General features: G+C 42.3%; 1 protein-coding gene across 2 annotated transcripts in view; it reads right to left on the minus strand.

Annotated features, from left to right (window-relative positions):
- The window catches only part of MEGF11 (multiple EGF like domains 11), a 211858-nt gene that overhangs the window by 43425 nt on the left and 144496 nt on the right, over positions 1-23937 (minus strand). For both annotated transcript variants that reach the window (XM_068409942.1, XM_068409943.1), the window contains exons 10-14: positions 21282-21402; positions 19537-19700; positions 19036-19138; positions 4209-4355; positions 1416-1550 (exon numbers count right to left, since the gene is read on the minus strand). In XM_068409942.1, the coding sequence (XP_068266043.1) occupies positions 1416-1550; positions 4209-4355; positions 19036-19138; positions 19537-19700; positions 21282-21402 (670 nt within the window). The remainder of the gene's footprint in view (positions 1-1415; positions 1551-4208; positions 4356-19035; positions 19139-19536; positions 19701-21281; positions 21403-23937) is intronic.

Here is a 23937-nt window from a genome sequence, read left to right on the forward strand (position 1 = left end):
TGATTGTGAAAGATATTCATAAAACAGATGCTTAGTTGTTTGCTGCTCAGAAACCTTAGCACAACCAAGTCAACCTGTGCAATTTCAGAGGTTACACAGCTCCTCACACGCATGTGCTGCTGATGGAAGAATGTTCCCACCACCAGAAAAGAAATGGCACAAGACGAAAATTCAGAAGTGAAATCTTCGTTTCACATTTTTCTAATGGAAAACATTAATTAGCATTTTTCTTTCTACAAAATAAAGTTACATGCTAACTCATTATGACAAACTGCAACACAAATTGGTTTTAATTAGGACATGAATATTTTAAAATTAATTTGCTGGATAGATCAACATTTCAAAGTAAAACCAGAAGTGCTGAACATCTGAGCAAAAATAAAATAGTTTTCTTAAGAGGATAATTAGTCCTGGTTACGCTTTGAAATCTGGCTAACTTTTCACATAAAATGGACAAATTCATTGAAATATGTTCATTTTAATAAATTAATTGGTATAATGTTTAGTTGACTATACAGCACAGGAAAAAGAAAACATGGTTATACTTAATCTATGTTTAATGATTTTGCATAAGCGCTGTCTGCAATTTCTAACTTACTGAAAAGCAGGTCATTAAAAAGTGTCAGTTCAATTTTTACAGGGATGGTGACTTCACGAGGGCAGTAGCCATTACGAATAATCTCTTTTAAATCTGTACGTAGAAAACACCCCCAGTAGTATGCAATAAATGAGACTCTGCAGAACGCTGTAGCAATTTTGCAGGCACTTTTAGGATAAGACTGAAAAATGGAAGCTATGGTTAAAAGTGGACTAACCTTCAAAGGTACAGAAAGGTGACGGACATTAGGGGGAGTTGAAGCTACTCTTCACCTGTGAAAATTAATTCACTTTCTCTGCCTCATTGCAAATTTTTCTGTCTCCTGCACTTGCGTTTGGATGTGCATGATTTTAGCTATTCCCAGTCAGGTCCTAGACAGCATAAATAAGGTTCCATGCACTAACTGGGTGTTTGGGCTTGCGTACCTGAGCTGGCCTTTACCTTAACTGGTATCTACACCTCCTGCTGAAAAAGAGGGCATGAAGGTGCCATCGACATTTAGGATATGACAGGCTTAGCAGAAAGGAAAATGAAACCATTGGATGGCTGATATATTCACAGCAGGCGTCTCATTCCATATTCATTTTGAAACAGAGCTGCAGACCTGTTCTATTTACGAAAGCAGGAGCACATCATATTTACAAAAGGGTGACTAAGTACCTATTTGCATTTTACCTCTGAAGTGAAGAATTTCTTGTGATCTAAACTGCTGAAACAAGGAAAAAAAAGGCAGGAACCTTGTGATCGGTCTTGCTGCAAAGTCACAGACACAGAAACTTAGGAAAGGAGGTGGCACGTGGGGGTCTTGGGCTCTTACCTTGGTTGCAGAGAGCGCCGAAGAATCCAGGCAAGCAGTCGCAGTGTCCTGACACGTGGTGACAAGGCCCGCTGCTGTGCACACACTGAGGGCACGGCTGGCTGCAGTGGTGTCCATAAAAGCCCGGGGGGCAAACTGAAAACAAAACAAAATAAGCTGTCACAGCTTTTCAGAAGATTTCTCATTGCTGAGAGCTTTAGATTTCTCTCTCTGTCTTAACCCCAAAGCAGTATTTCCTAATTTAGAAAAACACAGTTTTGTGAAGAGCTGAAGTTATGAAGCCTGTTGGATTATTCCATGTCTAATAAAGTGCAAACTCTGAGTAAAACTGCTCCTGTGGTTCAAATATTCACACCATCCTACCTCATGTCAGTCCTTGCCTGTTTAATAATCCAGCTGAGCCCTCTCAGCAGCCTCTCTCTCTCAAGACACTAATTTGAATCTCTCTAGCCTGCCCCAGCTAAACTCTTTTACAAAACATGGGAGTTTAAGATGGTTGAGACCTCACAGCCCACTGGCAGGTGTGGTTAATACCTGATAACATATTCCAGCACTTTTAAGATAGGCAGGAAGAGAAACACTCGCACACATGCACAGACAACAGAAAGTCAAAATGCCATTTCCTCAGGAAATTAAGGTAAGGAATCAGAGAAGGTGTATTAGGAAACGCTCAATATTTTATGTCTAAACAACTAGGTCAAAAGCTGATTTCTAAACATATTAGGTGCAATACCTGTGTTCAATTGAGACAGTCAGTTTATACATGCCATTGCAGGAGCAGCGCCCATCAGTGATGAACAGAATCTAAAAATGCTAATTACGGGAACAGCATACAAAATCATCTAATTTGCATCAGTAATCATACCGGATAGCTGAGTAAACTTGTCATGAACTGTATGGTTGATTTGCTTAAAACCTGGATTGAAATTATTATAGAATTTGTCCATAGGGTATAGGGTGAAGATTATGGCTCACTATCTCTCATAAATGCGTATTGTTGCTTCTAAGCACATGTAGAATGAAAAACCATCCACTGCCCAAACATCCACTGCTACAGATCAGCACAAAGAAATGTTAAATTGCAGTAAGTAACTGTAAAAATGACTTTATATGTTTTTAGTTTTACTCCTGTGATTCTCTGTTATATAGTTCTGGCTCAGTGGTTACTATATCATGTCCGTTCTATTTTTTCACCGAATGAGAATTTTTCTCTCGGTCTGTACGTTCTCAGGGGGTGTCAGGTTCTTACACTACCGGAGATTTCCAGCTGGAACTTAGCTGACAGGTTTGTTGATGATGCACTGGCTATAAAACAACCTGGATCATTCCTGGAGACATTTCTACAAGCCTAAGAGCAGTAAACTATCCCGGTGTCTCATGTAATCCTGATTACACAGACAGAACAAGCTGGCTGAGTATCATCTTCAGTACTGCCCTTTACAGGCTAAATGCTGTTTCTAAATTAATTCCTAAGAGAAAAATGGCAATAATTCTGAGAGTAGACTTAGCAGGCTAAAGCTACCTTCACCTCTTCACAAAGTGGTATTGAGCCTGAATCCCACAGAAGAAGTGGGACCAAGCTGAATTCCCTGGACGTGTATTCACAGAGAGGCACTTCAGCAACACGAGGCAGTAGCAGAAGCATCAACAGAACCTCTCTGCTGTCACCCCAGTGGGGAGGAAAATTTGATCCCATTAGGTCCTCAGCAAATGTCCTCAGGGAGCAGCCTGATCACTCGAGTTGCAAGCTGGGGACATGGTTTGCCTCTTGTAGCCTACATGCCATCAGCTGATAAAACGAAGCTGGTTTTTTTTCATCTCAGAAAGGTCAGAAACTATTAACTTCTGGAAGTTTGGCACTCTTAGGGTTTCAAGTTTGTAAAACAATTTCTTTCCCAATTCCCTGAAGCTCTGAGTACCACATTTTAGCCTTGGAGAGAGGTTTTACAGCTACATAGATATGCTGAAGCACCTGGAAATTGGGGTTTATAATGGAAATGCTTATAGGCCATTAACTACAGCAGTGCTACAGGTCATCGTTATAATGGCTTTAAATAAAAACTGTCAGCTATAAATTATTTTGAGAGATGAGTGTGTTCTAGTGTCAAGTGTAACTGGTGAAATCAAAGGGGATATATGAACTGGGCATGCAGAATGTCTTATAGGAAGAAGAGTTGCTGCAGAAAAGAGACAAATCCATTTCTTGTTTACACAGGAAGATGGTTGCGTGTAGTTTGGATCAGTGAATAAGGGTCCCTAAGGGGCAAATGCAGCTTCCCAGGTAAAGCAAATGAGAGGATTTTTATCTCCTCGGCACATTTTAATATGTAGCAGCAGAGCATCAGACAGGAGCTATTTCAGGCTGCTGTGTTGCTTTTTCTGGCATATAAGAAAACATTGTCCTGTTATTTTGATAGCCAACGCTCATCACTTGTCATTATGTGACGGGCTGTAGCGGACTCTGCTTAATAGGTATCCTATAATTTACCATCACTTATCTAAATCTGGTTTTGCCCAGATCCTGCCAAGTTTGGTATGTAAAGGCGTTGCTCCTTGTTTCAGGTCACCTGTGACCTCCAGGTGCTGTGGAAGGCCAGAAGAAGAAACACAAGGCACGACTCAATGCAGCAGAGTCTTGACTTCTCAGTCAAGAAGCATCTTTTAGGCTAGCTTTTGCCCTTAGGAAGTCATGAGCTAAAGCAGGTCAGAAACCTGTGGCTCCGTCTGTCCAGTATCATAAATGAGCATTTTTAACCGCTTTGCTTCTGCCACCACAACTGTGGAAAATCTTACTTCTCTGGCACAAGGGTCCCCTGTATCCTGGTGCACAGTCACAGGTGCCGTCTTCTGGGGAGCAGGATCCCCCGTTCTCACAGTTACAGGAGATGGAGCAGTTTGGTCCCCAGCGGCCCTGCGTGCAGATGTTGTCACAGTGGATGCCTAAAGACGCAAAGACACACGTTAGGTTTCACACAGCTTACTCTGTTCAGCGATCAAAGAAATGTTTGGCTGGACAGATATCTCACAGTACATCACAGAGCAAACAAGGGAGCCTAGAAAGGAAATAGCTATCCTTTTATCTGCTTAATAAAGTGAAAATTAAGGAAATGTCGAAGAGGTGAATTCTGTAGGTGTTAGTGGGCTCCTGTTCAGTCCTTAGCACCATTAAAGAAACTCTGCATGTAATCTGAGAGATGAAGGTCAGGAATTGCTTTAAAGTCACAAAATATCTCAAATAACTGGTCTGGAAATAGGCAGTTGTTTGAAGCCTGATTACTTAACTGCTGAGAACTGGAAGACCAAAAGAAGAAAAATCAGGGTTCTGCAAAAACATGTCCAGTATTTGGATTCTTGAAGATATGTAAACTCAGTTCCACGCTGTGCATCGTTCAGTTCCTGGCTTAAAGCACTGTGCTCTGGGTTATTATGCACATACCCCACATCCACCCAGAGCTCCCAGAGTTCTGTGTTAATGAACCAAGTCCTGATCTAGCAAGCGGCCATATGTGGGCACAGGCTGATCATTTGCATGTTAAAAGGAGACTGAGACCTGCCAATCCAGCTCCCATTGATTCCCAGGGTTGTTGTTTGATATTTATTATTATGAAAAGCAAAGCTTGGAAGCACTGCAAGACGCACACAGCCAGAAAGCTTAACATGAGGCTGCTGGCATAGTTTCAACTGGTTTTGTTTTAACTGGTAACTTGTAAAAACAACCTCGTGCCATGGCTTGTCACATAGAAATGTAACCTAAGGATTGATCCTGCACACCACTGCTTGTCCGAGAGGCTCTTACTCCACTGGGATAAGACAGTACCAATACCTGCAATTAGCAGAGCTATTTGCATGATCAAGGGCTCCTGGGTTTGAAAAAGGTTTGTGGGATCAGGAAGTAAGAGAGACGTTCAGCACTGCCCGCTGCAGGGAGTGGCATTAGCAGCAGCGCGCTGTGGGTACCGATAACAACAGGAAAAATGAATCACAGGCTGGCTTGAAAATTTTCCTAACAACATTACCACACCGGGTGCCTTACAACTGTACCACCAAGATTTGATGGCATACACACGCCCTAGCTAGATTTCGACATGGAGACGTCCTTTATCATCCATGCACATGTCCCCCCTGCATAATGGGATCAATGCAGACAAGGGCTCCGAGAGCCCCAGCCGCAGCCAGAGGTTGGATTAGTGCATCGCTAAGGAGAAACACAATCCCAAGCCTCCGCCTCTGATAACTTCATCTGGATGCTACAGGTAATGGACTGTATTTGTGAAGCTGTGATCTGTACAGTCACCAAACTTTGAGGATTATTAAATCAGCTAAAAGTCATTATAAACACACTTACAGTGCAGTTTCAAGTTGGTTTTATAAATCTCTGAAGTTAATACAGTAAGAAATACTGCAGAGCCAAAATTTCCCTTTTCTGAAGATTAATCACACAATTATAATGTCCCTTCCTAGAAAATCTTAACCAAGCCTGGCAAAAGTACAGTTTGAAATGGGGTTTCTAGTAATACATGATCATAGCTTTATTTATAAAGAGGCACGGTCCAAGCTGTAGAGCTTAATAAAAACCACATTAAAATACAGTAAAAACATAATACAAGCTCAATCCTTTAACGTCTAAGTAAATAAATCTGAAAAAAAAGGAATGTAAAAAGAGGCAAGGAACATTTGTATTACTAAAATCAAGAAAAACAATTATTTTAGTACAGTCTTCCCTACTCCCTTTGAAATCAAATATACCCTTGGATTACTGAAACAATAAACGTTTTGTCTGTGCATTTATGTAATACATCTACAGTACTCTGTAATTAAGAAGTCATACAATAAATCCTAAATAAATAAATAAATGCACTTCATATTTATACACACATATATATGTTCATTTAATGTTTTGAGAGTCTCAGCGCAAGCTCCCAGAAATGAAATTCAGACACAAACGTAGAAAAATGTGTATCTTCTCCTCCTGACTGCAGTATTGAAAATACAATTCTCTCATTGTGAATGGGCTATTTATAAAGGGAGACAATTAAACAGCATTATTTCTTGTCTCTTTTGGCAAAGTTTGGGGAAGGCTGACATTGCCTCCTTTCTCTTGAAAGGTAGCTGAATTAGAATGCCACGGCTGTTCTTTGCAGCAGCAAAGACCTTCCTTTAGTAATGAATAATGAGGGATGTCTTCCCGCTCCTAACGAAGGCAATGAGTCATTGTGAAGCTGGTTGTTGTAGGGAAATGTAAAGGGGGAAAAGGAAACCTTCTAGAAGACACCGATACCCATTACAGCAGTCAGTTATTTATAAATTTTCACAAAACAACTGAGAAGCTGCAGTAATCAATTTTTATTACTTTATATTACTCTAAGTTAATTGTCATGGAAGACTTCACTTTTGGAGGCTCCTACACACATTGAATTGCAAATGTAAATGAGAAGTTAAAATTGCATCTGGACATGCACGTCTTATGGAATTGTGCTAAAAAAAGCACCTTAATTTTACAATTGCCTAACTTGACAGCATATGAAGGAGGAGTCCATCCCTCCCAGCTACTTCACAATCAGAGCCAGCGAAGCAGCAAGCTTCTTTAACGTAGAACTTTAATATTTACTTAGGAACTTGCTGATGAACATTTCTGATTGATAAGCAATTAGTTTTCAATTTCCAGAAATAGAAAAAACGCTGAAGTTGACACATCTCTCTATTCTCTCACGTTACAACCACAGATTCCTAATTTATGAACAAATTCCTTGTTTCACAAGCATGATGCAGAAATTAGAAAGACAACCATCAGAAGTCCTTGAAGCAGCAGGAAGGCGTTCTATACATAAACTCTATTGCCTAGATACCAGGAAATTATCTTACTGCCTGAGGCTGTAGTTCACAATTGCAGATACTGGTATGAAATTACACTTCCAAGACCTTCTTAAACAATGTTCTGGGGGTGAATTATAAATGAAATTCACATAACTTACTGACATAAAATTATAGTTATCCACTGTATGTGGGCAAAGGACATCTGCACTCTCATGCAGTAAGCCAGAGTCAAGGTAAGAGCAGAGTCTGCTGTGAAACAAGAGCCGCCAAACCTCTGTGTCCTGGCGTGGACTCAGGGTGCTGGATTTCTGCAGCCGCTGTCTGCTCTGCAGTAGGATTTCCACTGCTGTCCTTTGGACTGCCCCTTACATCGAATTTAGCTGACTGTCCCAGGAGTGGCTTCACTCCCCCTTCCCCACACCATCTTCCTTTGCACACACAGTGGGTAGGAAAAACAGGACCAAGTGCCTGAATTGCTGTTGTGTATGTTGTAAAAAACACAATCTGGAATGACTTAACCCACCAGAGCAGCCAGGACTGCACTCTTTTAAGGGACAACGACATGGGAGAGCTGTTTCTCCTTAAGCTCTTTCTCCTTAAGGGCCCTTCCAGGATAGTTTACTACCAAGTGGCAAAACAGCAGCTGTCTGGGACATGGGGAGTATCTGGCGTATCTCAAGCACAGGCTTCCTGAGGGTAAAGCAGTAGGGTTGTGTGGGGATCTTCCAGTGAAAATCTGAAGACAGCATCTTAGTAAAGGAAAGTGGCAGGGATAGAGGTATAGAATCATAGAATCATAGACTGGTTTGGGTTGGAAGGGACCTTAAAGATCATCTAGTTCCAACCCCCCTGCCACAGGCAGGGACACCTTTCCTCTAGACCAGGTTGCTCAAAGCCTCATCCAACCTGGCCTTGAACACTGCCAGGGAGGGGGCAGCCACAGCTTCTCTGGGCAACCTGGGCCAGTGTCTCACTACCCTCATGGTAAAGAATTTCTTCCTAATATCTAATCTAAATCTCCCCTCTTTCAGTTTAAAACCATTCCACCTTGTCCTGTCACTACTGTGTCTGGCAAGAGCATTGGCTGACGGAAAATCATCAAGTCACCTATGTTGTATGACAATAATATATATCATATATTGTAGTCCAGCTCTGCTGCATAGTGGCTAGAGAAGTGTGTGTCTGGTGGCTTGATATGATACAAGCTTGTGTCTGGCTTACATGGAGCAGCCTAAATTTTTACCAGATTTAGGTGGTCCTTTGTATTAAAATTTACAAATCGGGCTGTGACAAATTCAACTAGCATCCACACAACGAGCATGAAAAGGAACAGGAAAAAGAAAAAGGAAAAAAAATAAACCAAGCCATACAACTGGGATGTAAGGCATCTATTGAAGAGCTACTTCATATACTGCTTCCATTAATAATCTTCAACAGCTTCAATGAAAATTTGTCAAAGTAATGTGGATTTAGTACTGCCTGTAACTACATCACACTGAAGGACTTCAGAGGGTGAATTCCTGAAAGCCAGACATAAGTAGAATTCCCTTTTTTCCCTCTCCAGCTTACTTGTGCAATTGCACTCGGGCTTGGGGATTACGTCTCTAGCTCTTAATAAAGCCTGCCATAGTTTTTCTGCCTTGTCTCTAGATGATAGTTGGAAACTAATACTCCAGACACAATAGAAGCGCAAAAATGGATAGAATATATGAGAACCAGTCGCCTGTTTTCGACCACTGCCATCCCCTTGACAGTAGCCCCTGCAGCAGGGCCTGCATGCTGCCCAGCATCTAATTATTTTTCAGGAACGTAGGAATTTGATAAATTATAGGATGTGGCTCCCTTCCCCCCATGTACTTTAATTTTATATCTACCAGTGTACAAGTGTAATTATTTCTCTGAATAAGATCTTCAGCTTTTTTTTTTTTTCAATAGTCCCAATCTAAAGACAGATGCAACATCAATTAGCAATGACAGGAATGATTTCAGCAGACATCTGAATCCAACACAAACATCGTGCTCTCCTCCACCTGTCTTTCAACATGACATGAAGTCATAATAATCTCTTATTTCTGGCATTTGAATAGCTTTGGAAAGAACTGCTTTTTATGCAGAAATAGGCATTGGATTTATGCAGGCAATGCAGCGGGGCCTGACGTTTGGTGAGTCACGCTTGGCTTTGATCTGGGATGCCTGGTAGCTTTTCTCTCTGGCACTACTAATTCTTAATGGTGGTTTGTCTACCTGGTGACACAGCACGTAGTGGCAAAACCACAACAGCAGCAATATTGCTTCAACGGCAGAAAATAGCCTAATGATTACAGCTGCAAGGCTATTTTAGATAAGTTATTGCAGAAAGTGGGCCAGCAAGCACTTGATGGTACTGAAAAGAGGTATGGGAATGTATCACTGCATGTGGTCTCTAGAACGGACTGCTCCTTCGTGCAATACCACCCCTCTGGTCTCCATCACACAGGACGGTCCTGCCTGCAGCAGTAGCACATCTCCCACCCAGCCGTCACCCCGGAGGGGTTCCTGGGCACGTGGCTGTCCTGCCAGGGTCAGAGCCAGGGTCCGCTGGGGTCACCTGGAAGTCTTGCCTTGCCCTCCTAACTCGTGCATTTATTTCTGATAATGATTTCTATAATCATACGTTCACGTTTTCTTTAACCTCATTGTCTTCTCTTTCCCCAGTAGTCTCATTGCTGTTACACTTATGTTTTCCCTATAAATTCTATTTAAATCAGCTTTGTTCAGAAGGTGTTATGACAGCATACGAACAAGGGTTCACAAAGAATACTTGATGCTTTTCTATCACTTTTTGCATCTTCATGTTTAATCCTACCTGAGGCAGACCCTGAAGTATTTGATTCAGATCCAATGTCACAGCACAATTCGTGACAGCTCAGCATTTAAGGATGCTGAAGAATGAGAAAATCTGCTTGGGGAGGGCAGCAGATGGAAGAAAACATAAAGGGATCTCTCATAAAATTAAATGGAAACGTTAAGAATTGATGACTGCTCATCCAGTCTGCAAATAAGATATTTTTTGTTTTTATACGGTGAAACTATTCAACAGAGAGAACAGCAGCCACATTCACACTACCTATGAACTTTTGTGGTGCTTTCAAAATGCTTTTCTAACTGTGAATTTTTTTCAGATTGATGTGGTAGAGCCCTTACTTACCTGGTTAAGCATCATTCACCGGTGGGCTTCAGAGGGGTGACTCCTGTGTGTAACAGCCCATCAGTCTAAATGAAAGCTCCATGATCTGGTCCTAAATAATGAAGAATAAGCCTTTCCCTGCAGCCAGTGAAAAATTCTAAATTGTCTCTCCTCTCATCATTGCATGGGCGATTTATGCACCCATTAATGTAAGTGTTTTTCTGAAAGTAATATACTTACAGCCTAATACACCTCTGTGGAGCACTAATCGTACCCCTATTTTTAATTATCTAGAGAAAACTCCAGATATGAATCATCCAACTCAGGGAATTGATGCAATAAAAGCTTTTGAGGCAAGAGACCTACCTCACAAGAAATTGAGTAAGTCAAAATGTTTGCTACAATTAAGGATCATCCAGTTCCCTTTGCTACAGGATATTCCCTAGGGTGCCCTACTGCAGGAAGAAAAGTTGCCACTAGCAGAAAGGGCAGATCTGGAAGAAAACAGCACTAAAGGGAGTCAAGTCCTGTGGAGTCCTCCTTCACCTTTAGGATGTCCAACTAGCGATAGGACAAGAGGACACAGACTGAAGCTTCACCAGGGGAGGTTCAGGTTGGACATTAGGAAGAATTTCTTTTCAGAAAGGGTTATTAGACATTGGAAGGGGCTGCCCAGGGGGGTGGTGGAGTCACCATCTCTGGAGGGGTTGAAGAAAAGACTGGACATGGCCCTTAGTGCCCTGGTCTAGTTGCCATGGTGGTGTCAGGGCAATGGTTGGACTCGATGATCCCAGAGGTCTCTTCCAACCTGTGATTCTGTGATTCTGTAATTCTGTGATTCTGTGATGCTTCCTTCATGCTACTTCTCAAACTCTGGATATGGTTTCAGGCCAGGAAGGAAGAGAAACCTGGGAAAGATCCAAGCAGACCATCAGAAGGTGATGGACGGGCTTCTAAGTGGGAAAAAATATATGGCTTTCCTGACTTTCAAACGTTCAAGCCCCCAAGCTAAGCCATGAGCTAAGAACGCAGCTGTTGTACAACAGAACGTGTGCAAGCCTTTCGTGGTTCCTAACATTGACTGAAATTCAACCTTTTCTCCTTTGTGTACAATGGGAAGGAAGATGTTTACAACATTTGTCGCTGCAAACACTTTCACCAAAAACATATATATATATACACACCACATTTTAGCTTGCTGGCTGTTTATTGAATGATCTTTTGTGTTTCTTCTTTCACACACAGCACGCCAGCATCCAGTATTTAGTCTGCTGAAATGTTCATAAATAATTTTTCACTGCTTCTCGCCTACATTTATTTATAGGTGAATGCATTGTACACACAGCCAAGCTTATATATAGAATGCTTCCATATTAAAATGGAAAATTGTTAATATCTCTAGCACCAAGTTTCATTTTTTTAGAACCCGTTAAATTAGCATAATCCAGGACGCCATCCAAGCTATATCTTTTCACATAAATTTAAAAGCTGTCCTCTAATAAGTGAAAATAAACCCCCAAATAAGTACGAAGATAAGTGAACTCGTAACTCTTCTGTGTTTATAAGACTAATACTACAATCATTTGCATGCATGCTTAAGTTTAGAGGTAGGCTTACTGCAAATTCTAATTATAGTTTAAGGGTCTGGTCCAACTCCCACTGAATGAGTGGCAAAAATCCAATTGATTTCACGAAAGGTGAAACATATGCTAAATCTGGTGCAGGACAAACACAACTAAACCTCACTTAGATGAGAATCTGGAGCCCCCTAGATATCTGCCAAGGAATGCACAGACATAATTAATGTCAGGACATCAATGAAGTCTTTGATATAACTTCATAATTCATATTTTTTAAAATTAGCCCTATATCAGCAGGAGCCATACTTAAAGGTTCCTGTCAAAGAGAGAATTTTTAAGCACAGCCTAACATTAAAATCTTATCAACTCACTTGAAATTAAGTCAATGAAAAATTAAAGCTAATTTCTAATAAGCTTATGTTACATTCATAGACTAAAGGGCACTTGTCGAATCCAGGGAGTAAGCATACCTACTCATTTAGAGAAGATTTCCACATTCAAAAGGCAGAGGCCAGAAGAGAGGCTAAAATGCACCATTTTAGACTGACTCTAAAAATGTCTAGTTTTTCTGTCTGTTTAAAGCTAATGTAAGGATACAGAATAATCACAGAAATAAATTATTAATTTAAAAATCTGGGATAAGACTGCCAACAGTGATAAGCGCAAAATATGGTTTAGATAATGGGATTAGACATCTAGAAAATGCATGTTCAGTAGGAACTTACTATTGCTCCATTCTGATATTTTAGGCTTTGTATTAGAAACCATGAGAGTACGAAACAGTCTGACTTCAAAAAAAAGCCAATCCACGACATTATGAATTCTAAAATACTGTGGATCTCTTCAGCTAAAAACCTGTAGGTGCATGAAACAAGTCCTAGATTTTTTCTGGTTTTAAAGATGCATGGAAAAGTCACCAACGATTATATCCACATGCTCTTGGGAGTTGATCTATTAATGACAATAGAATTATTTTGGCTTCAACTTAGCACAGCTGAGGGCAGGATCTGGCGCTAAGGTTATAAACTGGATACTGCTGGAATGGAAGAAAAGTCATATTAATACAAATAAAATGCATTTTATGGAAAGCCAGATGGAAAGGTTCTTTTTTTTTTCTTCAAAGATATACCATCTTCTTGCAAAGAACTCAGAAAAATCGAAGTTAAAAATACCTTAGAGCTCAACTCCAAAGTGGTCACTGTTTCTTTAAAATTCAAAAAGGCCGTCCCTTGAGTAACAGCCTTATCAGTTTTCCTGAATTAATGTGTCCACAGGAGGGAAGAAACATGTTTCTGTGTTTGAGTGACAGTGCAGATGTCACTCGCAGCCTGCAAATTCTCACAAATGTGAAGTCTCATTCCTCAAAGCTCACCTTGTCTGTGACCAGCCGACGCCTCCTGACCCCATTAACTCGCTTACACAATCACACGCGGAAATCCCGACAACTCGAGACTGCCACAACTACTGTACAATATTTCTGGCCATGATAGGAGACAATTAGGGTTGATGTTGCTGGCAACGTATGAAAGTTATTGAGGTTGTACAGGACAGTGAAATATATATTTTTATTTCCCATATGTAACAGCAAAGAGAGAGGCTGCTCCTATGAGACATGAATGAAGCCTGAAGGTGAAAAGTACCAACGCAATGACAAGATATTTCTTCCTTACCACCACATATCATTTTCATACCTGTATTTGCCATCTGATTGATTAACTCAGGAAAATCTCTGAGGGGTTCTTTTATAATTAACTATGAGATGCACACTTCTATGTTTTCCATCTTACATCTACAGTACCATTCCCTTCTCCCCACACATTTTTGGGATGTTAAAATCTACTGAACAAACTTCAGCTTCGGATGTTCAGAAAAGCTACTGAGTGAACTACTTCAGTGGGTAACTGAGATAGCATCGCAATGGCAGCGTTCTCTGCAAACCAGAGCACGATACAAAAAAAAAGGAAAGACAGAGCCAAGATTTGGATAAGACAGTGTTTCAGATTAAAGGAATTCAGATAAACAGGATTTTAACTGACCTTAACATTTAAAGGAACGCAATACATCCCCCTGCAGATCGCTTCCTATTTTATCCCGCTGTAATATCTGAAAGGCTAACAAAATACACGCTGCCACAATTAACTTGAAGCACCTTGACTCGTTACAGGGAGGAAACGAGCTTGCTGTGAGCATCAGCCAGGCCTGTGGCTTTCCTTTCTGTAATCCGTTTGTGAGTGGGATGTCGGACGGACTCGGGTCTTAGAGACGGGCTGAGTGCTGGCTGCATCTGGCTTCCCAGGGACTGCAGCTACCCTGGCTCAGGCCAAGCACGAAGGCAGCACCTCCAGAAATTAGAGGACAGACCAGCAGCTATGACCAATTTAATTACTGAGGGTTGTACAGAGTGAACCAACCAAAGTCTGTGTAGTAACAACTAGTTGGTATCTGTGAGGCAGCCATTTCGGGTACGGCACATGCTGCCGGCAGCCACCCTGAGGAGAGAGGGCCGAGCTGGTGGAGTTTGAAGTTCAGCTTGCAAAACCCTGGATCTGTGCTTTCCAGAACCACGCAGCGTTACACCTAACACAGCAACGTTGCCTCCCCATGTTCTCCCTAGCTTCTGACTACCAGGGCAGCCAGTCCTTTTCTGTCCAGTTTCAGGTTATTTATTAAGAGGAGCCTAATTGAAATTTATGACCTTATCACTGTCCCTGAGCATCCAGGAGAGGCTGCATCTGAGTGAGAGACTGATGCCTGCTCCTCTAGGACCTGTTTGCTTGCAAAGGACCCCCAGGAAAAGCTCCACCACGCAGCTTTTCTGTGCTTCCATTCTCTCTGAGGACTCAGTGTGTGCAAGATCCCTAATTAACCAAAAGCAATTAGCACCAAAGCACTCCATTTTCAAGCATTTTCATTTTAACCTGAATGTACACAAAATACACCTCTTCCACAAATGACTAGTATGTTGGAAGCTTTAAGGTATCTGTGTGCACACATCCACACAGACATAGAGCTGCGAGCACAGAAGCGATGTGTATCTGAAATGTGTGGCAGATGTGGAGTAAGAGACACCCTTATTAATCTTTAGAAAACAATCAGTCAAGGCTTGATCCTGCTGGGGGCTACGCTTTTCCTTTTTGACCTAGCAAGAGATATGAACACATCTCCTTTTGATTTTAAGGGTACTATTTATGTATGTGAGGTTATGCATATGCAGTACTGGTGCAAGGTGGAGAACTCACAGAATCACAGAATCAATCAGGTTGGAAGAGACCTCTGGGGTCATCGAGTCCAACCATTGCCCTGACACCACCATGGCAACTAGACCATGGCACTAAGGGCCATGTCCAGTCTTTTCTTAAACTCCTCCAGAGATGGTGACTCCACCACCTCCCTGGGCAGCCCCTTCCAATGGCTAATGGCCCCTTCTGAGAAGAAATTCTTCCTAATGTCCAACCTGAACCTCCCCTGACAAAGCTTGAGGCTGTGTCCTCTTGTCCTATCGCTAGTTGCCTGGGAGAAGAGACCGACTCCCACTTCACTACAACCTCCCTTCAGGTACAACTCCATTCAACGCAGGGCTGAGCCCTTGTTGTTATTGCATCTGACATTTCCTTCACGTGGAGAAAAGTTCAGCTCTGCATTGCGTCAGCAGGTCACAGATCCGATTTTGGCTCATATTTGAACAAGTTTCACTTTGCTTGTATCACATGAGAGCCCTTTGCCACTGTGGTTTTAGTTTTTTAATACAGATGTTACGCTTGCCAGGCTATCTGCAGAGCCATTTGTGGCACAATGTGCTCGTGTACCTGGCTGGGTGATTCTCACCAATAACAACAGGGCACAATCATCTTTAGATCTGATCTAACTTCAGCCTTTGGCTGCACACGTGCAATTCCCCACTGAGCTTAACGGAACCTGTGCATGCACGTCTCTGAGCAGCTTGTTGCCACTGTGCTTATTTATGCATACAGCTGGTTTGCACAGCTTTGTGATCTCCTGGCTGATACGTGGGAATCTCTTCATCGTCTTCCCCTCTGCCAGGTACACTCAGCTCCTGAAAATTACCTTCCCCCAGCTGGTACCCATGGAAGGGCACTGTCCTGAATAACAGTCTTCATGGGTGGCAATCATAACATAATAAAAGGGTGGTAGACTGCTATTAACTTACATTGTATGCTACTCTTTACATGCCTTTTTTCTTCTTTTCCAGTCTTCCTCCATGCTCCTATCAGTCTCTGAAGGTTTATATCAGTAACATCTTGAAAACCACTTTAAAGAAAATGGGTTCAATCTTCCCATTGATCTTTACATAGAACACTGACATCAAGAGGGAGTCCCACGTGTGGGATGAACATACAGAATATGCTGTTTCAGATGAAGTTTTGTGGCTATTAGGATCAGAAAGCCACATGAATTCTCTGTCTGGTGTGAGTGGGCAGGAAAACCTTCAGATGTTCCATGATCCTGAACTTTTCTGATCTTTTTCAGGCCAGGCCTAATTAGTACCAAATTCAGAAAGCAAAAATTTAAGCCTGAATTATTTATCACGCTGTATTTATAAAATGCACTGCAATACACATCATGGCCCAGTTCACAACAACTACAGATAAGATTAATCTTTCACTGATGCCATACTCCTTAATATGAAAATATAATTATCTAGCTGAAGAGTTGCTTAAATTACATACCTGCAAACTAGTATGAGCAGAATTCATCCTTGTGTCTGGTGCTAAGCCAAGTGGAAAAAACATTGGAAGCAGAATTGACAAAACACACGCTGGCTCTGTCTATCAACATTTCCAGTGCACACCTTACATGGCCCTGTCAACATCTGAACCCCAGCCTGGTCTCAAATACTAACATAATATTTTCCTCAAATGTGATCCTGAAGAAGAAAGTTCCAGAACTGCAGGGGCACATTGAAGGATATACTGCTTAGTTTGCAGTAAGTCCTCTGCAAGTTAATATACATTTATCTTGCCCAACATGGAAATTAAAAAAAGAAGGATATCAGAAATTATTCTTACCTTTACTTGGAGTAATTTGTATCTGCATTTGATGTACATTTACAGATGTGCATGGGAGTAAGTACAGAGAATTTGTTGCAAATGCCTTTGAGAAAAAGCCGCCACCTTTAGTCTGCATTGTCTGCAAAGTACATTTTCTGCAGCTTCCTCTGAAATGCTACATCCAGAAAGATGTGTAATAAACTTTCAGAGTAAGTGTGTATAAATACATCTTTTTAATTTACTGTCCTTTTGAAAAACATTTTCTCCCTTCAAGAAACTCATAATGACCACAGGAAAGCCTACCAACTCTTTCTCTGATGATCGTCAATACTGCACAGTAGAGTTTTAAAGCCTGATAGATGGATATATTGATGGCAAAGAGGCTCAAAGAAAGATGAATGCAGTCCAGTGAGTGAAGAATGCAAGCTGGAGGAGGGGATAGTAGTGAGCTCACAAAATGGATTTTCTTGTGGGAAAAATGCCCTTTTCAGAGATGCTTGCACAGTACCTTTGAAAAGTAGCTTTGTTGTAAGCGGTGTGTAGAACTTCTATTTTTGCATTTTACTTAATTCTTAAACGATTTTTTCCATTGTATGTTCTAGGTATAATTTCATTGCTTTTGCTACATGCTTCTAGTAGCATCTGGTGATGTTCTCTCCCTTAGAAATAGAAGGCATGCCTTGGTTTCAAGCATAAATGAAGGGGTAAGGTGAGAGTGTCCCAAATGCTGACTCCCTGATCAGCCTGCCTTGCTCCATACATTCTTCCATTTCTTTGAAAAACAATTACATTTTCCAAATGAATTGCTGTTAATACAAATGCATTTTGATTGTCAGTGCCACTGGTGGTTCTGCAGTTATGGGCAAGAATATGAGTTTATTTCTCTCCAGGGCCTCTACAGAGAGCTGAGGAAGATTAACCAGTATTTTAGGCAGCTAAGTGTGAAATATGGGTTGAGTCAATAACTGGCCCCCTGCTGCTGTTGTGCTAGCTCGCAAAAGCTGGCAAAGACATATCAGTATGGAGGCAAGTGCAGGTCTGATTGTACCAAGATTTCCAGCCTGGACTCTCAGATGTCACTGAATATTCCTCTCTGCCTCTGTGTGATCATGAGAACTCATGTCAAACCACCCTTCGTCTGCTCTCCATAACTACCCTTCTGCGTGACAAGAAGCATGGGAAAAGCATAAAGACAACGTTTTGTGACAAATCTGGGTTTTGTATGATGGAGCAGCTGTAATGACTCAGCATTCAGAAAACACCTGTCTGCGTCCCCAGATATGATTGTCCCAGGATCCACCGCACCACAACTGCAACCCTGTGGAAAGGGCCATTCAAGGAGAAAAACTCGGCAGGATTTCCAGATGATCTGCATCCCTCCTGATGATTCTTTTCACAGAAGGCTAACATCTGGCTCCAGGTTTGGAGCCATCTTCAACTAATCTGAATACAAATTTAATGAGTGCCAATTATTGTCACCGTCATGAGTGATTTAAATATCATAGAATCATAGACTGGTTTGGGTTGGAAGGGGCCTTTAAAGGTCATCTAGTCCAATCCCTGCAGTCAGCAGTGACATCTTCAACTAGACCAGCTTGCTTAGAGCCCTGTCCAACCTGACCTTGGATGTTTCCACGGATGAGGCGTCCACCACCTCTCTGGGCAACCTGTGCCGGTGACTCACCACCCTCATCGTAAAACATTTCTTCCTTATATCTAGTCTAAATCTACCCTCTTTTAGTTTAAAACCGTCACCTCTTGTACTATTGCAACAGACCCTGCTAAAATATCACAGAATCACAGAATCAACCATGTTGGAAGAGACCTCAGGGATCATCGAGTCCAACCGCTGCCCCTACACCACCCTGTCAACTAGACCATATGGGTAAGTTCAGCTGATCTTGTCTCAGTCTATTATTTAAAAGTTTGCAGTCACAAGTCCAGTGCTATAACTGATGCAATAGTAAAGCAAAACAACCCACCAAAAACCCACAAAAAAACCCCAAAACAATAAAACACCCAAAGTTTACAAAGGTAATTGCTGATTTTACCTGTCCAGCCTGCAAGACAGCAGCAGTAACCGGTGACGGGATCACACCCATCTGCGTGGCTGCAGTCACAACGTTCACTGCAATTAAGACCATATGTTCCATCCTTCCAAAAATATAAACAAAAAAGTCTCTCAGTAATCAGTTTTTCATTCTAAAATGCACAAAATCATCTATCATGTCCCTCTTAATGCTGAGTCGCATTTTTAAAATGAACAGATAAGATAGAAACAACTCGGTGCCTAACATTTCTATATAGAACCAAATGAGGAATCGCTTTAAAAAATGTTGTTCAAGAAAATGTAGATAACACGGCAATAGCTCTGGTAAAATATAATGCAAAGCATAATACGTCTACTTGACTGCTAGAACCCCAATCTGTTATTTACATGATTTCCTTCAGATATCCACAGACAAAATGAGATACTGACCTACTGTATGTTTAGAAGAGCTACACGGACTATGGTTTGCAAGGGGATGCAAGACCATCCCAGTTGTACTTACAGGACACGGCTGGTCACAGTAGTCCCCTTGCCATCCAGGTGAGCAGAGACAAAAGCCATCAGCCGGCCTGCAGGCTGCTCCGTTGGTGCAGTAACATGTCTGGTTACAGTTAAGACCCCAGCTTCCACTTGAACATGGAATAGAGCAATCCACTCCTTGCCACCCTAAAGAAACATATGAGAGAAACAGCATTTGGGATGTTTTCACCAAAAAAAAGCAAGGTGGAAACAGCAAGAAAGGCAGCTTGCAAACTGCAGCTTTTTGATTCTAGGGCCAGTTTCCTCCTGATCTTGGTTTAAATTAAGACTACCTTGGGTCAAAGATTGTCCCTTTAATTATGACCTCCCAACTGTACATACAGAAGGGCGGCACAGGTATCACTGTGTTGGCTGTTTACCAGTTTAAGGTGTCTGATGCCTCTCTGGGAACTGCTCGGGCAGCAAGAGAGTGCAGCAACGCCTGCCAGGCTGCAGACCTGCTCATCAGCGAGAATGCAAGAAACTTGCCATTCGGTGCTGCCTGTTACTTCCCTCATATTTTTTTGAGAATGGTCTTTAATATAAAGAAGCTATTATACCTAAAAAAAGACCAAGGCCATCATTTCCAACCATTAAGGCTCAAATCTTAACTACCAGCCGCACAATGGCTTTCATTACACTGCAGCTGTATGTAATGGAGTTGAGCAGTAACTCACGGTTTATACACCCTCATTAAATGGGGTTCTACAGTGATCCATTAATTCATGTTTGAAATGCCAGATTTTATCGTTATTTGCCTCACTTCTGTTTTAGAGCTTACGTATGCCATACAGGCATAGCTCATGGTGCTGTTCTGGGGGAAGGCACTGCTACACAGGGAATGTAAGAAGTATGGTGCTGTGGGGCGGTACAAGATTTCTCAAGTGATTCCTGGATACATGGGTTATGCTCACTACCAGGCACATAAGGAAATTATGGACACGTGTGGGAAGAAAAGACAGCCTCCGGAGCAGGCAAGACTTCTCGTTTCTCCAGAGAAAGGACAGATGCATCCTGCAACCCCATGCCAGCTCAGGGGACAAAGGATACCTGCACACAGCTGGGGTGTCACAGTGTCAGGGTACAGCGAGGACAGGGAGCTGAGGAAGGCAACAAGGGCAGACAGCCAGAGCCCACCCCGCAGTCCCAAGCGTAGGGTTGGCAGGTGGGATCGGCCAGAATCGCAGCCCACCAGGAAAGCTGATGGGAATAAGCCCAGTCCAAGGTGGAGACAGGCAGGCAGTCTGCAGGTCAGGGGCAGGTCTGGTGAGGATAACCACGGCCGAGCACAGCCCAGTGCAATGGGCTAAAGAAAGGACAGGCAGGAGGCTGCCTCTGCTCCCTTGCCTGGTTGTGTCGCTCTGGGCATGGGGAGGAGAACAGGGGCTTTTGAGTCGTGGAAAAATGGGGCAGCAAAGTGATAGAGAAAAATCCCCAACAGTCTGGGGATTGCTTTGCATTTCCTTCAGAGAGGAGCTGTGGCTCTGCCAGCACGCTCAGTTCTGTGACCTGTTCTTGCAGCAGAGCAGCTAAGTCTGGCCCCTGTTCAGGGCAGAGACAAAACATACAGTCAAGCCCCTGTTGAGTTTTGATACTTGGGCAGACTGTTGGATTACCGACAGGCACAAGAAAATAGTGGAGTTACTGACTGCACAGCTGTGCCACTTTAAAAGGGGAGAAGCATTGATGCCAAATTGCAGACAATTGTTAAATCTGAATTTTGTTTACCTTCTTTGCAATAGCACAGACCATCCACGGGGGAACACGCACCATCGTTTTTGCAATTACAAACTGATGAGCAATTGGTTCCGTAGGTTCCTGCCACGCAGGTAACGGTGCAGTCGTCTCCCTGCAAAGCAAAAAAAGTCAGAGTCAGCTAAAGGAATCTGAATCGCAGGAAATTCCCATCTCTGCACAGGGAGGCTTTCTCTTTTGAAACAGTGAACAGAGTGTTATGAGTTGATTGCTGAGTCTTCAGCACTTCGGCAGTCACCGCTGCTTCCCATGATTATGATGCAATTAGTGCTTTGATTGACTTGGAGGAAAGGGACAAGTTTCTGGCGTTCATTCAGCAGGAGGTGGGGAAGTTACAAAAACAAACCTCCTAGAACAGATGTTAGATCATTAAGCAAAATATCACTCACGAAACACTAATCACAAAATATACAGTCTGAAACGGTGCAAAGATTGCTCTGCATTTCTTGGAAAACATATTCTAAGAATAGGGTTGTTAAAAAGCTAAAAGATCTCGTACGTGCTCATCTTCCACAGGCTGGCAGAGAGGAAAACTACATGGCAGGTGCATCAGACCTTTCTGATGTGTAGCTGGTACCTGCATTTGTTTTCAATTAATTCGCATGAGATCGTGCCTTTAGGAAGGACGCTGAACAAGGAGTGATGCGTGTGTCAGAGAGAGGAGGCACACAGAGCAGAACACAGAAACAGTCTCTGTCCTATTTCTGCCTTAGGTGTGGGGAAAGTGAGGGAAAGGAGAGTAAATACTTATCTGTTATAGAAATATAGTGTATTTCAACAGTAAACTATACACTGTATGCACTGGTTAGCTTGTGTGACTAAAAGCAGAGACACAGTTCTTAATAATGTTGTTCATCTGATGCAACAAGAGAGTTAAAATGTGAGCATGATCCCTTTGAACCTAATTACTAAGTCCCATAATCTGGTCAACATATGTTAGCACATACAAGGTATTTTTGCTCCTTTTTCTTCTATGTGTAGTCCTGACTTTCACATCACAAATTAGCTCCTAAATTTACTTCTTCAGTGAGTCAAACTTTAATAATTTAGCTCCATGTCAGAGAAACCTATCCTACTCCTAAGTTAAATAGAAACTCCATTGCACAGTATGACCTATACCATAGCTCAACGGAAAAGATATTGGTCAAAATGTATTTTTGCAGGTGAGAGGATTCACTGTTTGATAGGAGGATCCATTTATCAGGAGATAAATGCACAAAATGTCAGCTTCCCTATGCCATGGCAAGTACCTCCAGGAGCCTGTATATCACAGCATCAGACACTGATGCAGTAAAAGGAAATATGAACAGATTTCTGAGCACCATAAACGCCCATATGCTTGCTGTAGCAGTTCTGCCTAGCACCAGTATGACTCATCCTATTTTACACTAAAAACTTTGTTTTAGGAGGAAGTAAAAGGAACGGTTAAAATACGTACTGCTCAGAAGTAAATCCTACAAGCCTCTGCTTTTTGAGTGAAAGCAGTGTTTGTAAAAGATGCTATCTTTGACCTTGGTGGAGTAAAACAAGTTCCTCTGAAAAGGCCTGGCAGTAAAAGGTGCTGTCTTGACAGCCAGAAAATCCAGAGCATGCTGCCCCTCATTACCCTGCCAGCATGCCTACAGAACGAGCTACAGGAGCCCAGAGCGAGCAGGATGGCAGAGGGGCATTCAGTCTCCACGCCTAATCAATCCTCTGCCTTTCTCCTGAGTGTGACAATTAGACAGCCAATTAGTGTCACCTAGAAAGCCGTATCTCGTGTGAATGAAACTCCCAACTCATTTCATGTGCAACACAGAACTGCTGGTACTGCTAATAATTTCTATGACAACTGACCTTATCTGGATTTGAACTAGTGATCTAGAAGTAAAATAAAATTCCTTTGAAAAGGAAAATAGAACAGAGTGATGTGGAGCTAAAATAACCCCTTGGGAACCAGATTAGCTAAGACAGCATCTGGGCCACACGTAGAAGCAGAAGGTGGATTTTTGCGAGTCCAATGAAGGGCAACGAAGCTGGTGAAGGGTCTGGAGAACAAGTCTTATGAGGAGCGGCTGAGGGAACTGGGGGTGTTTAGTCTGGAGAAAAGGAGGCTCAGGGGAGACCTTATCACCCTCTACAACTACCTGAGAGGAGGTTGTAGCGAGGTGGGTGTTGGTCTCTTCTCCCAAGTAACAAGCAATAGGATGAGAGGAAATGGCCTCAAGTTGTGCCAGGGGAGGTTTAGATTGGGTATCGGGAACAACTTCTTCATGGAAAGGGTTATCAAGCACTGGAACAGGCTGCCCAGGGCAGTGGGGGAGTCACCATCCCTGGAGGGATTTAAAAGCCGTGTAGATGTGATGCTGAGGGACGTGGTTTAGTGGTGGGCTTGGCAGTGCTGGGTTAATGGTTGGACTCGATGATCTTAAAGGTCCTTTCCAACCAAAACGATTCTGTGATTCTATGATTTCCAGTTCTTCAGCTGACTCCATCACTAAGTTCTCCCTGGCCATGTGCACAGTAGGCTGGTGCACATTCACGGGTTTTCTGTAGACTTACTCAGCGTGGAGGGCAGTCAGACACAGGCTTTCTGGGTATCCCAGAGAAAACGTGCTGTATACAAGCTAAACATCAGGCTATTTCATCT

Source organism: Nyctibius grandis, chromosome 11 (genome assembly GCF_013368605.1).
Source record: "Nyctibius grandis isolate bNycGra1 chromosome 11, bNycGra1.pri, whole genome shotgun sequence".
Taxonomy (NCBI): domain Eukaryota; kingdom Metazoa; phylum Chordata; class Aves; order Nyctibiiformes; family Nyctibiidae; genus Nyctibius; species Nyctibius grandis.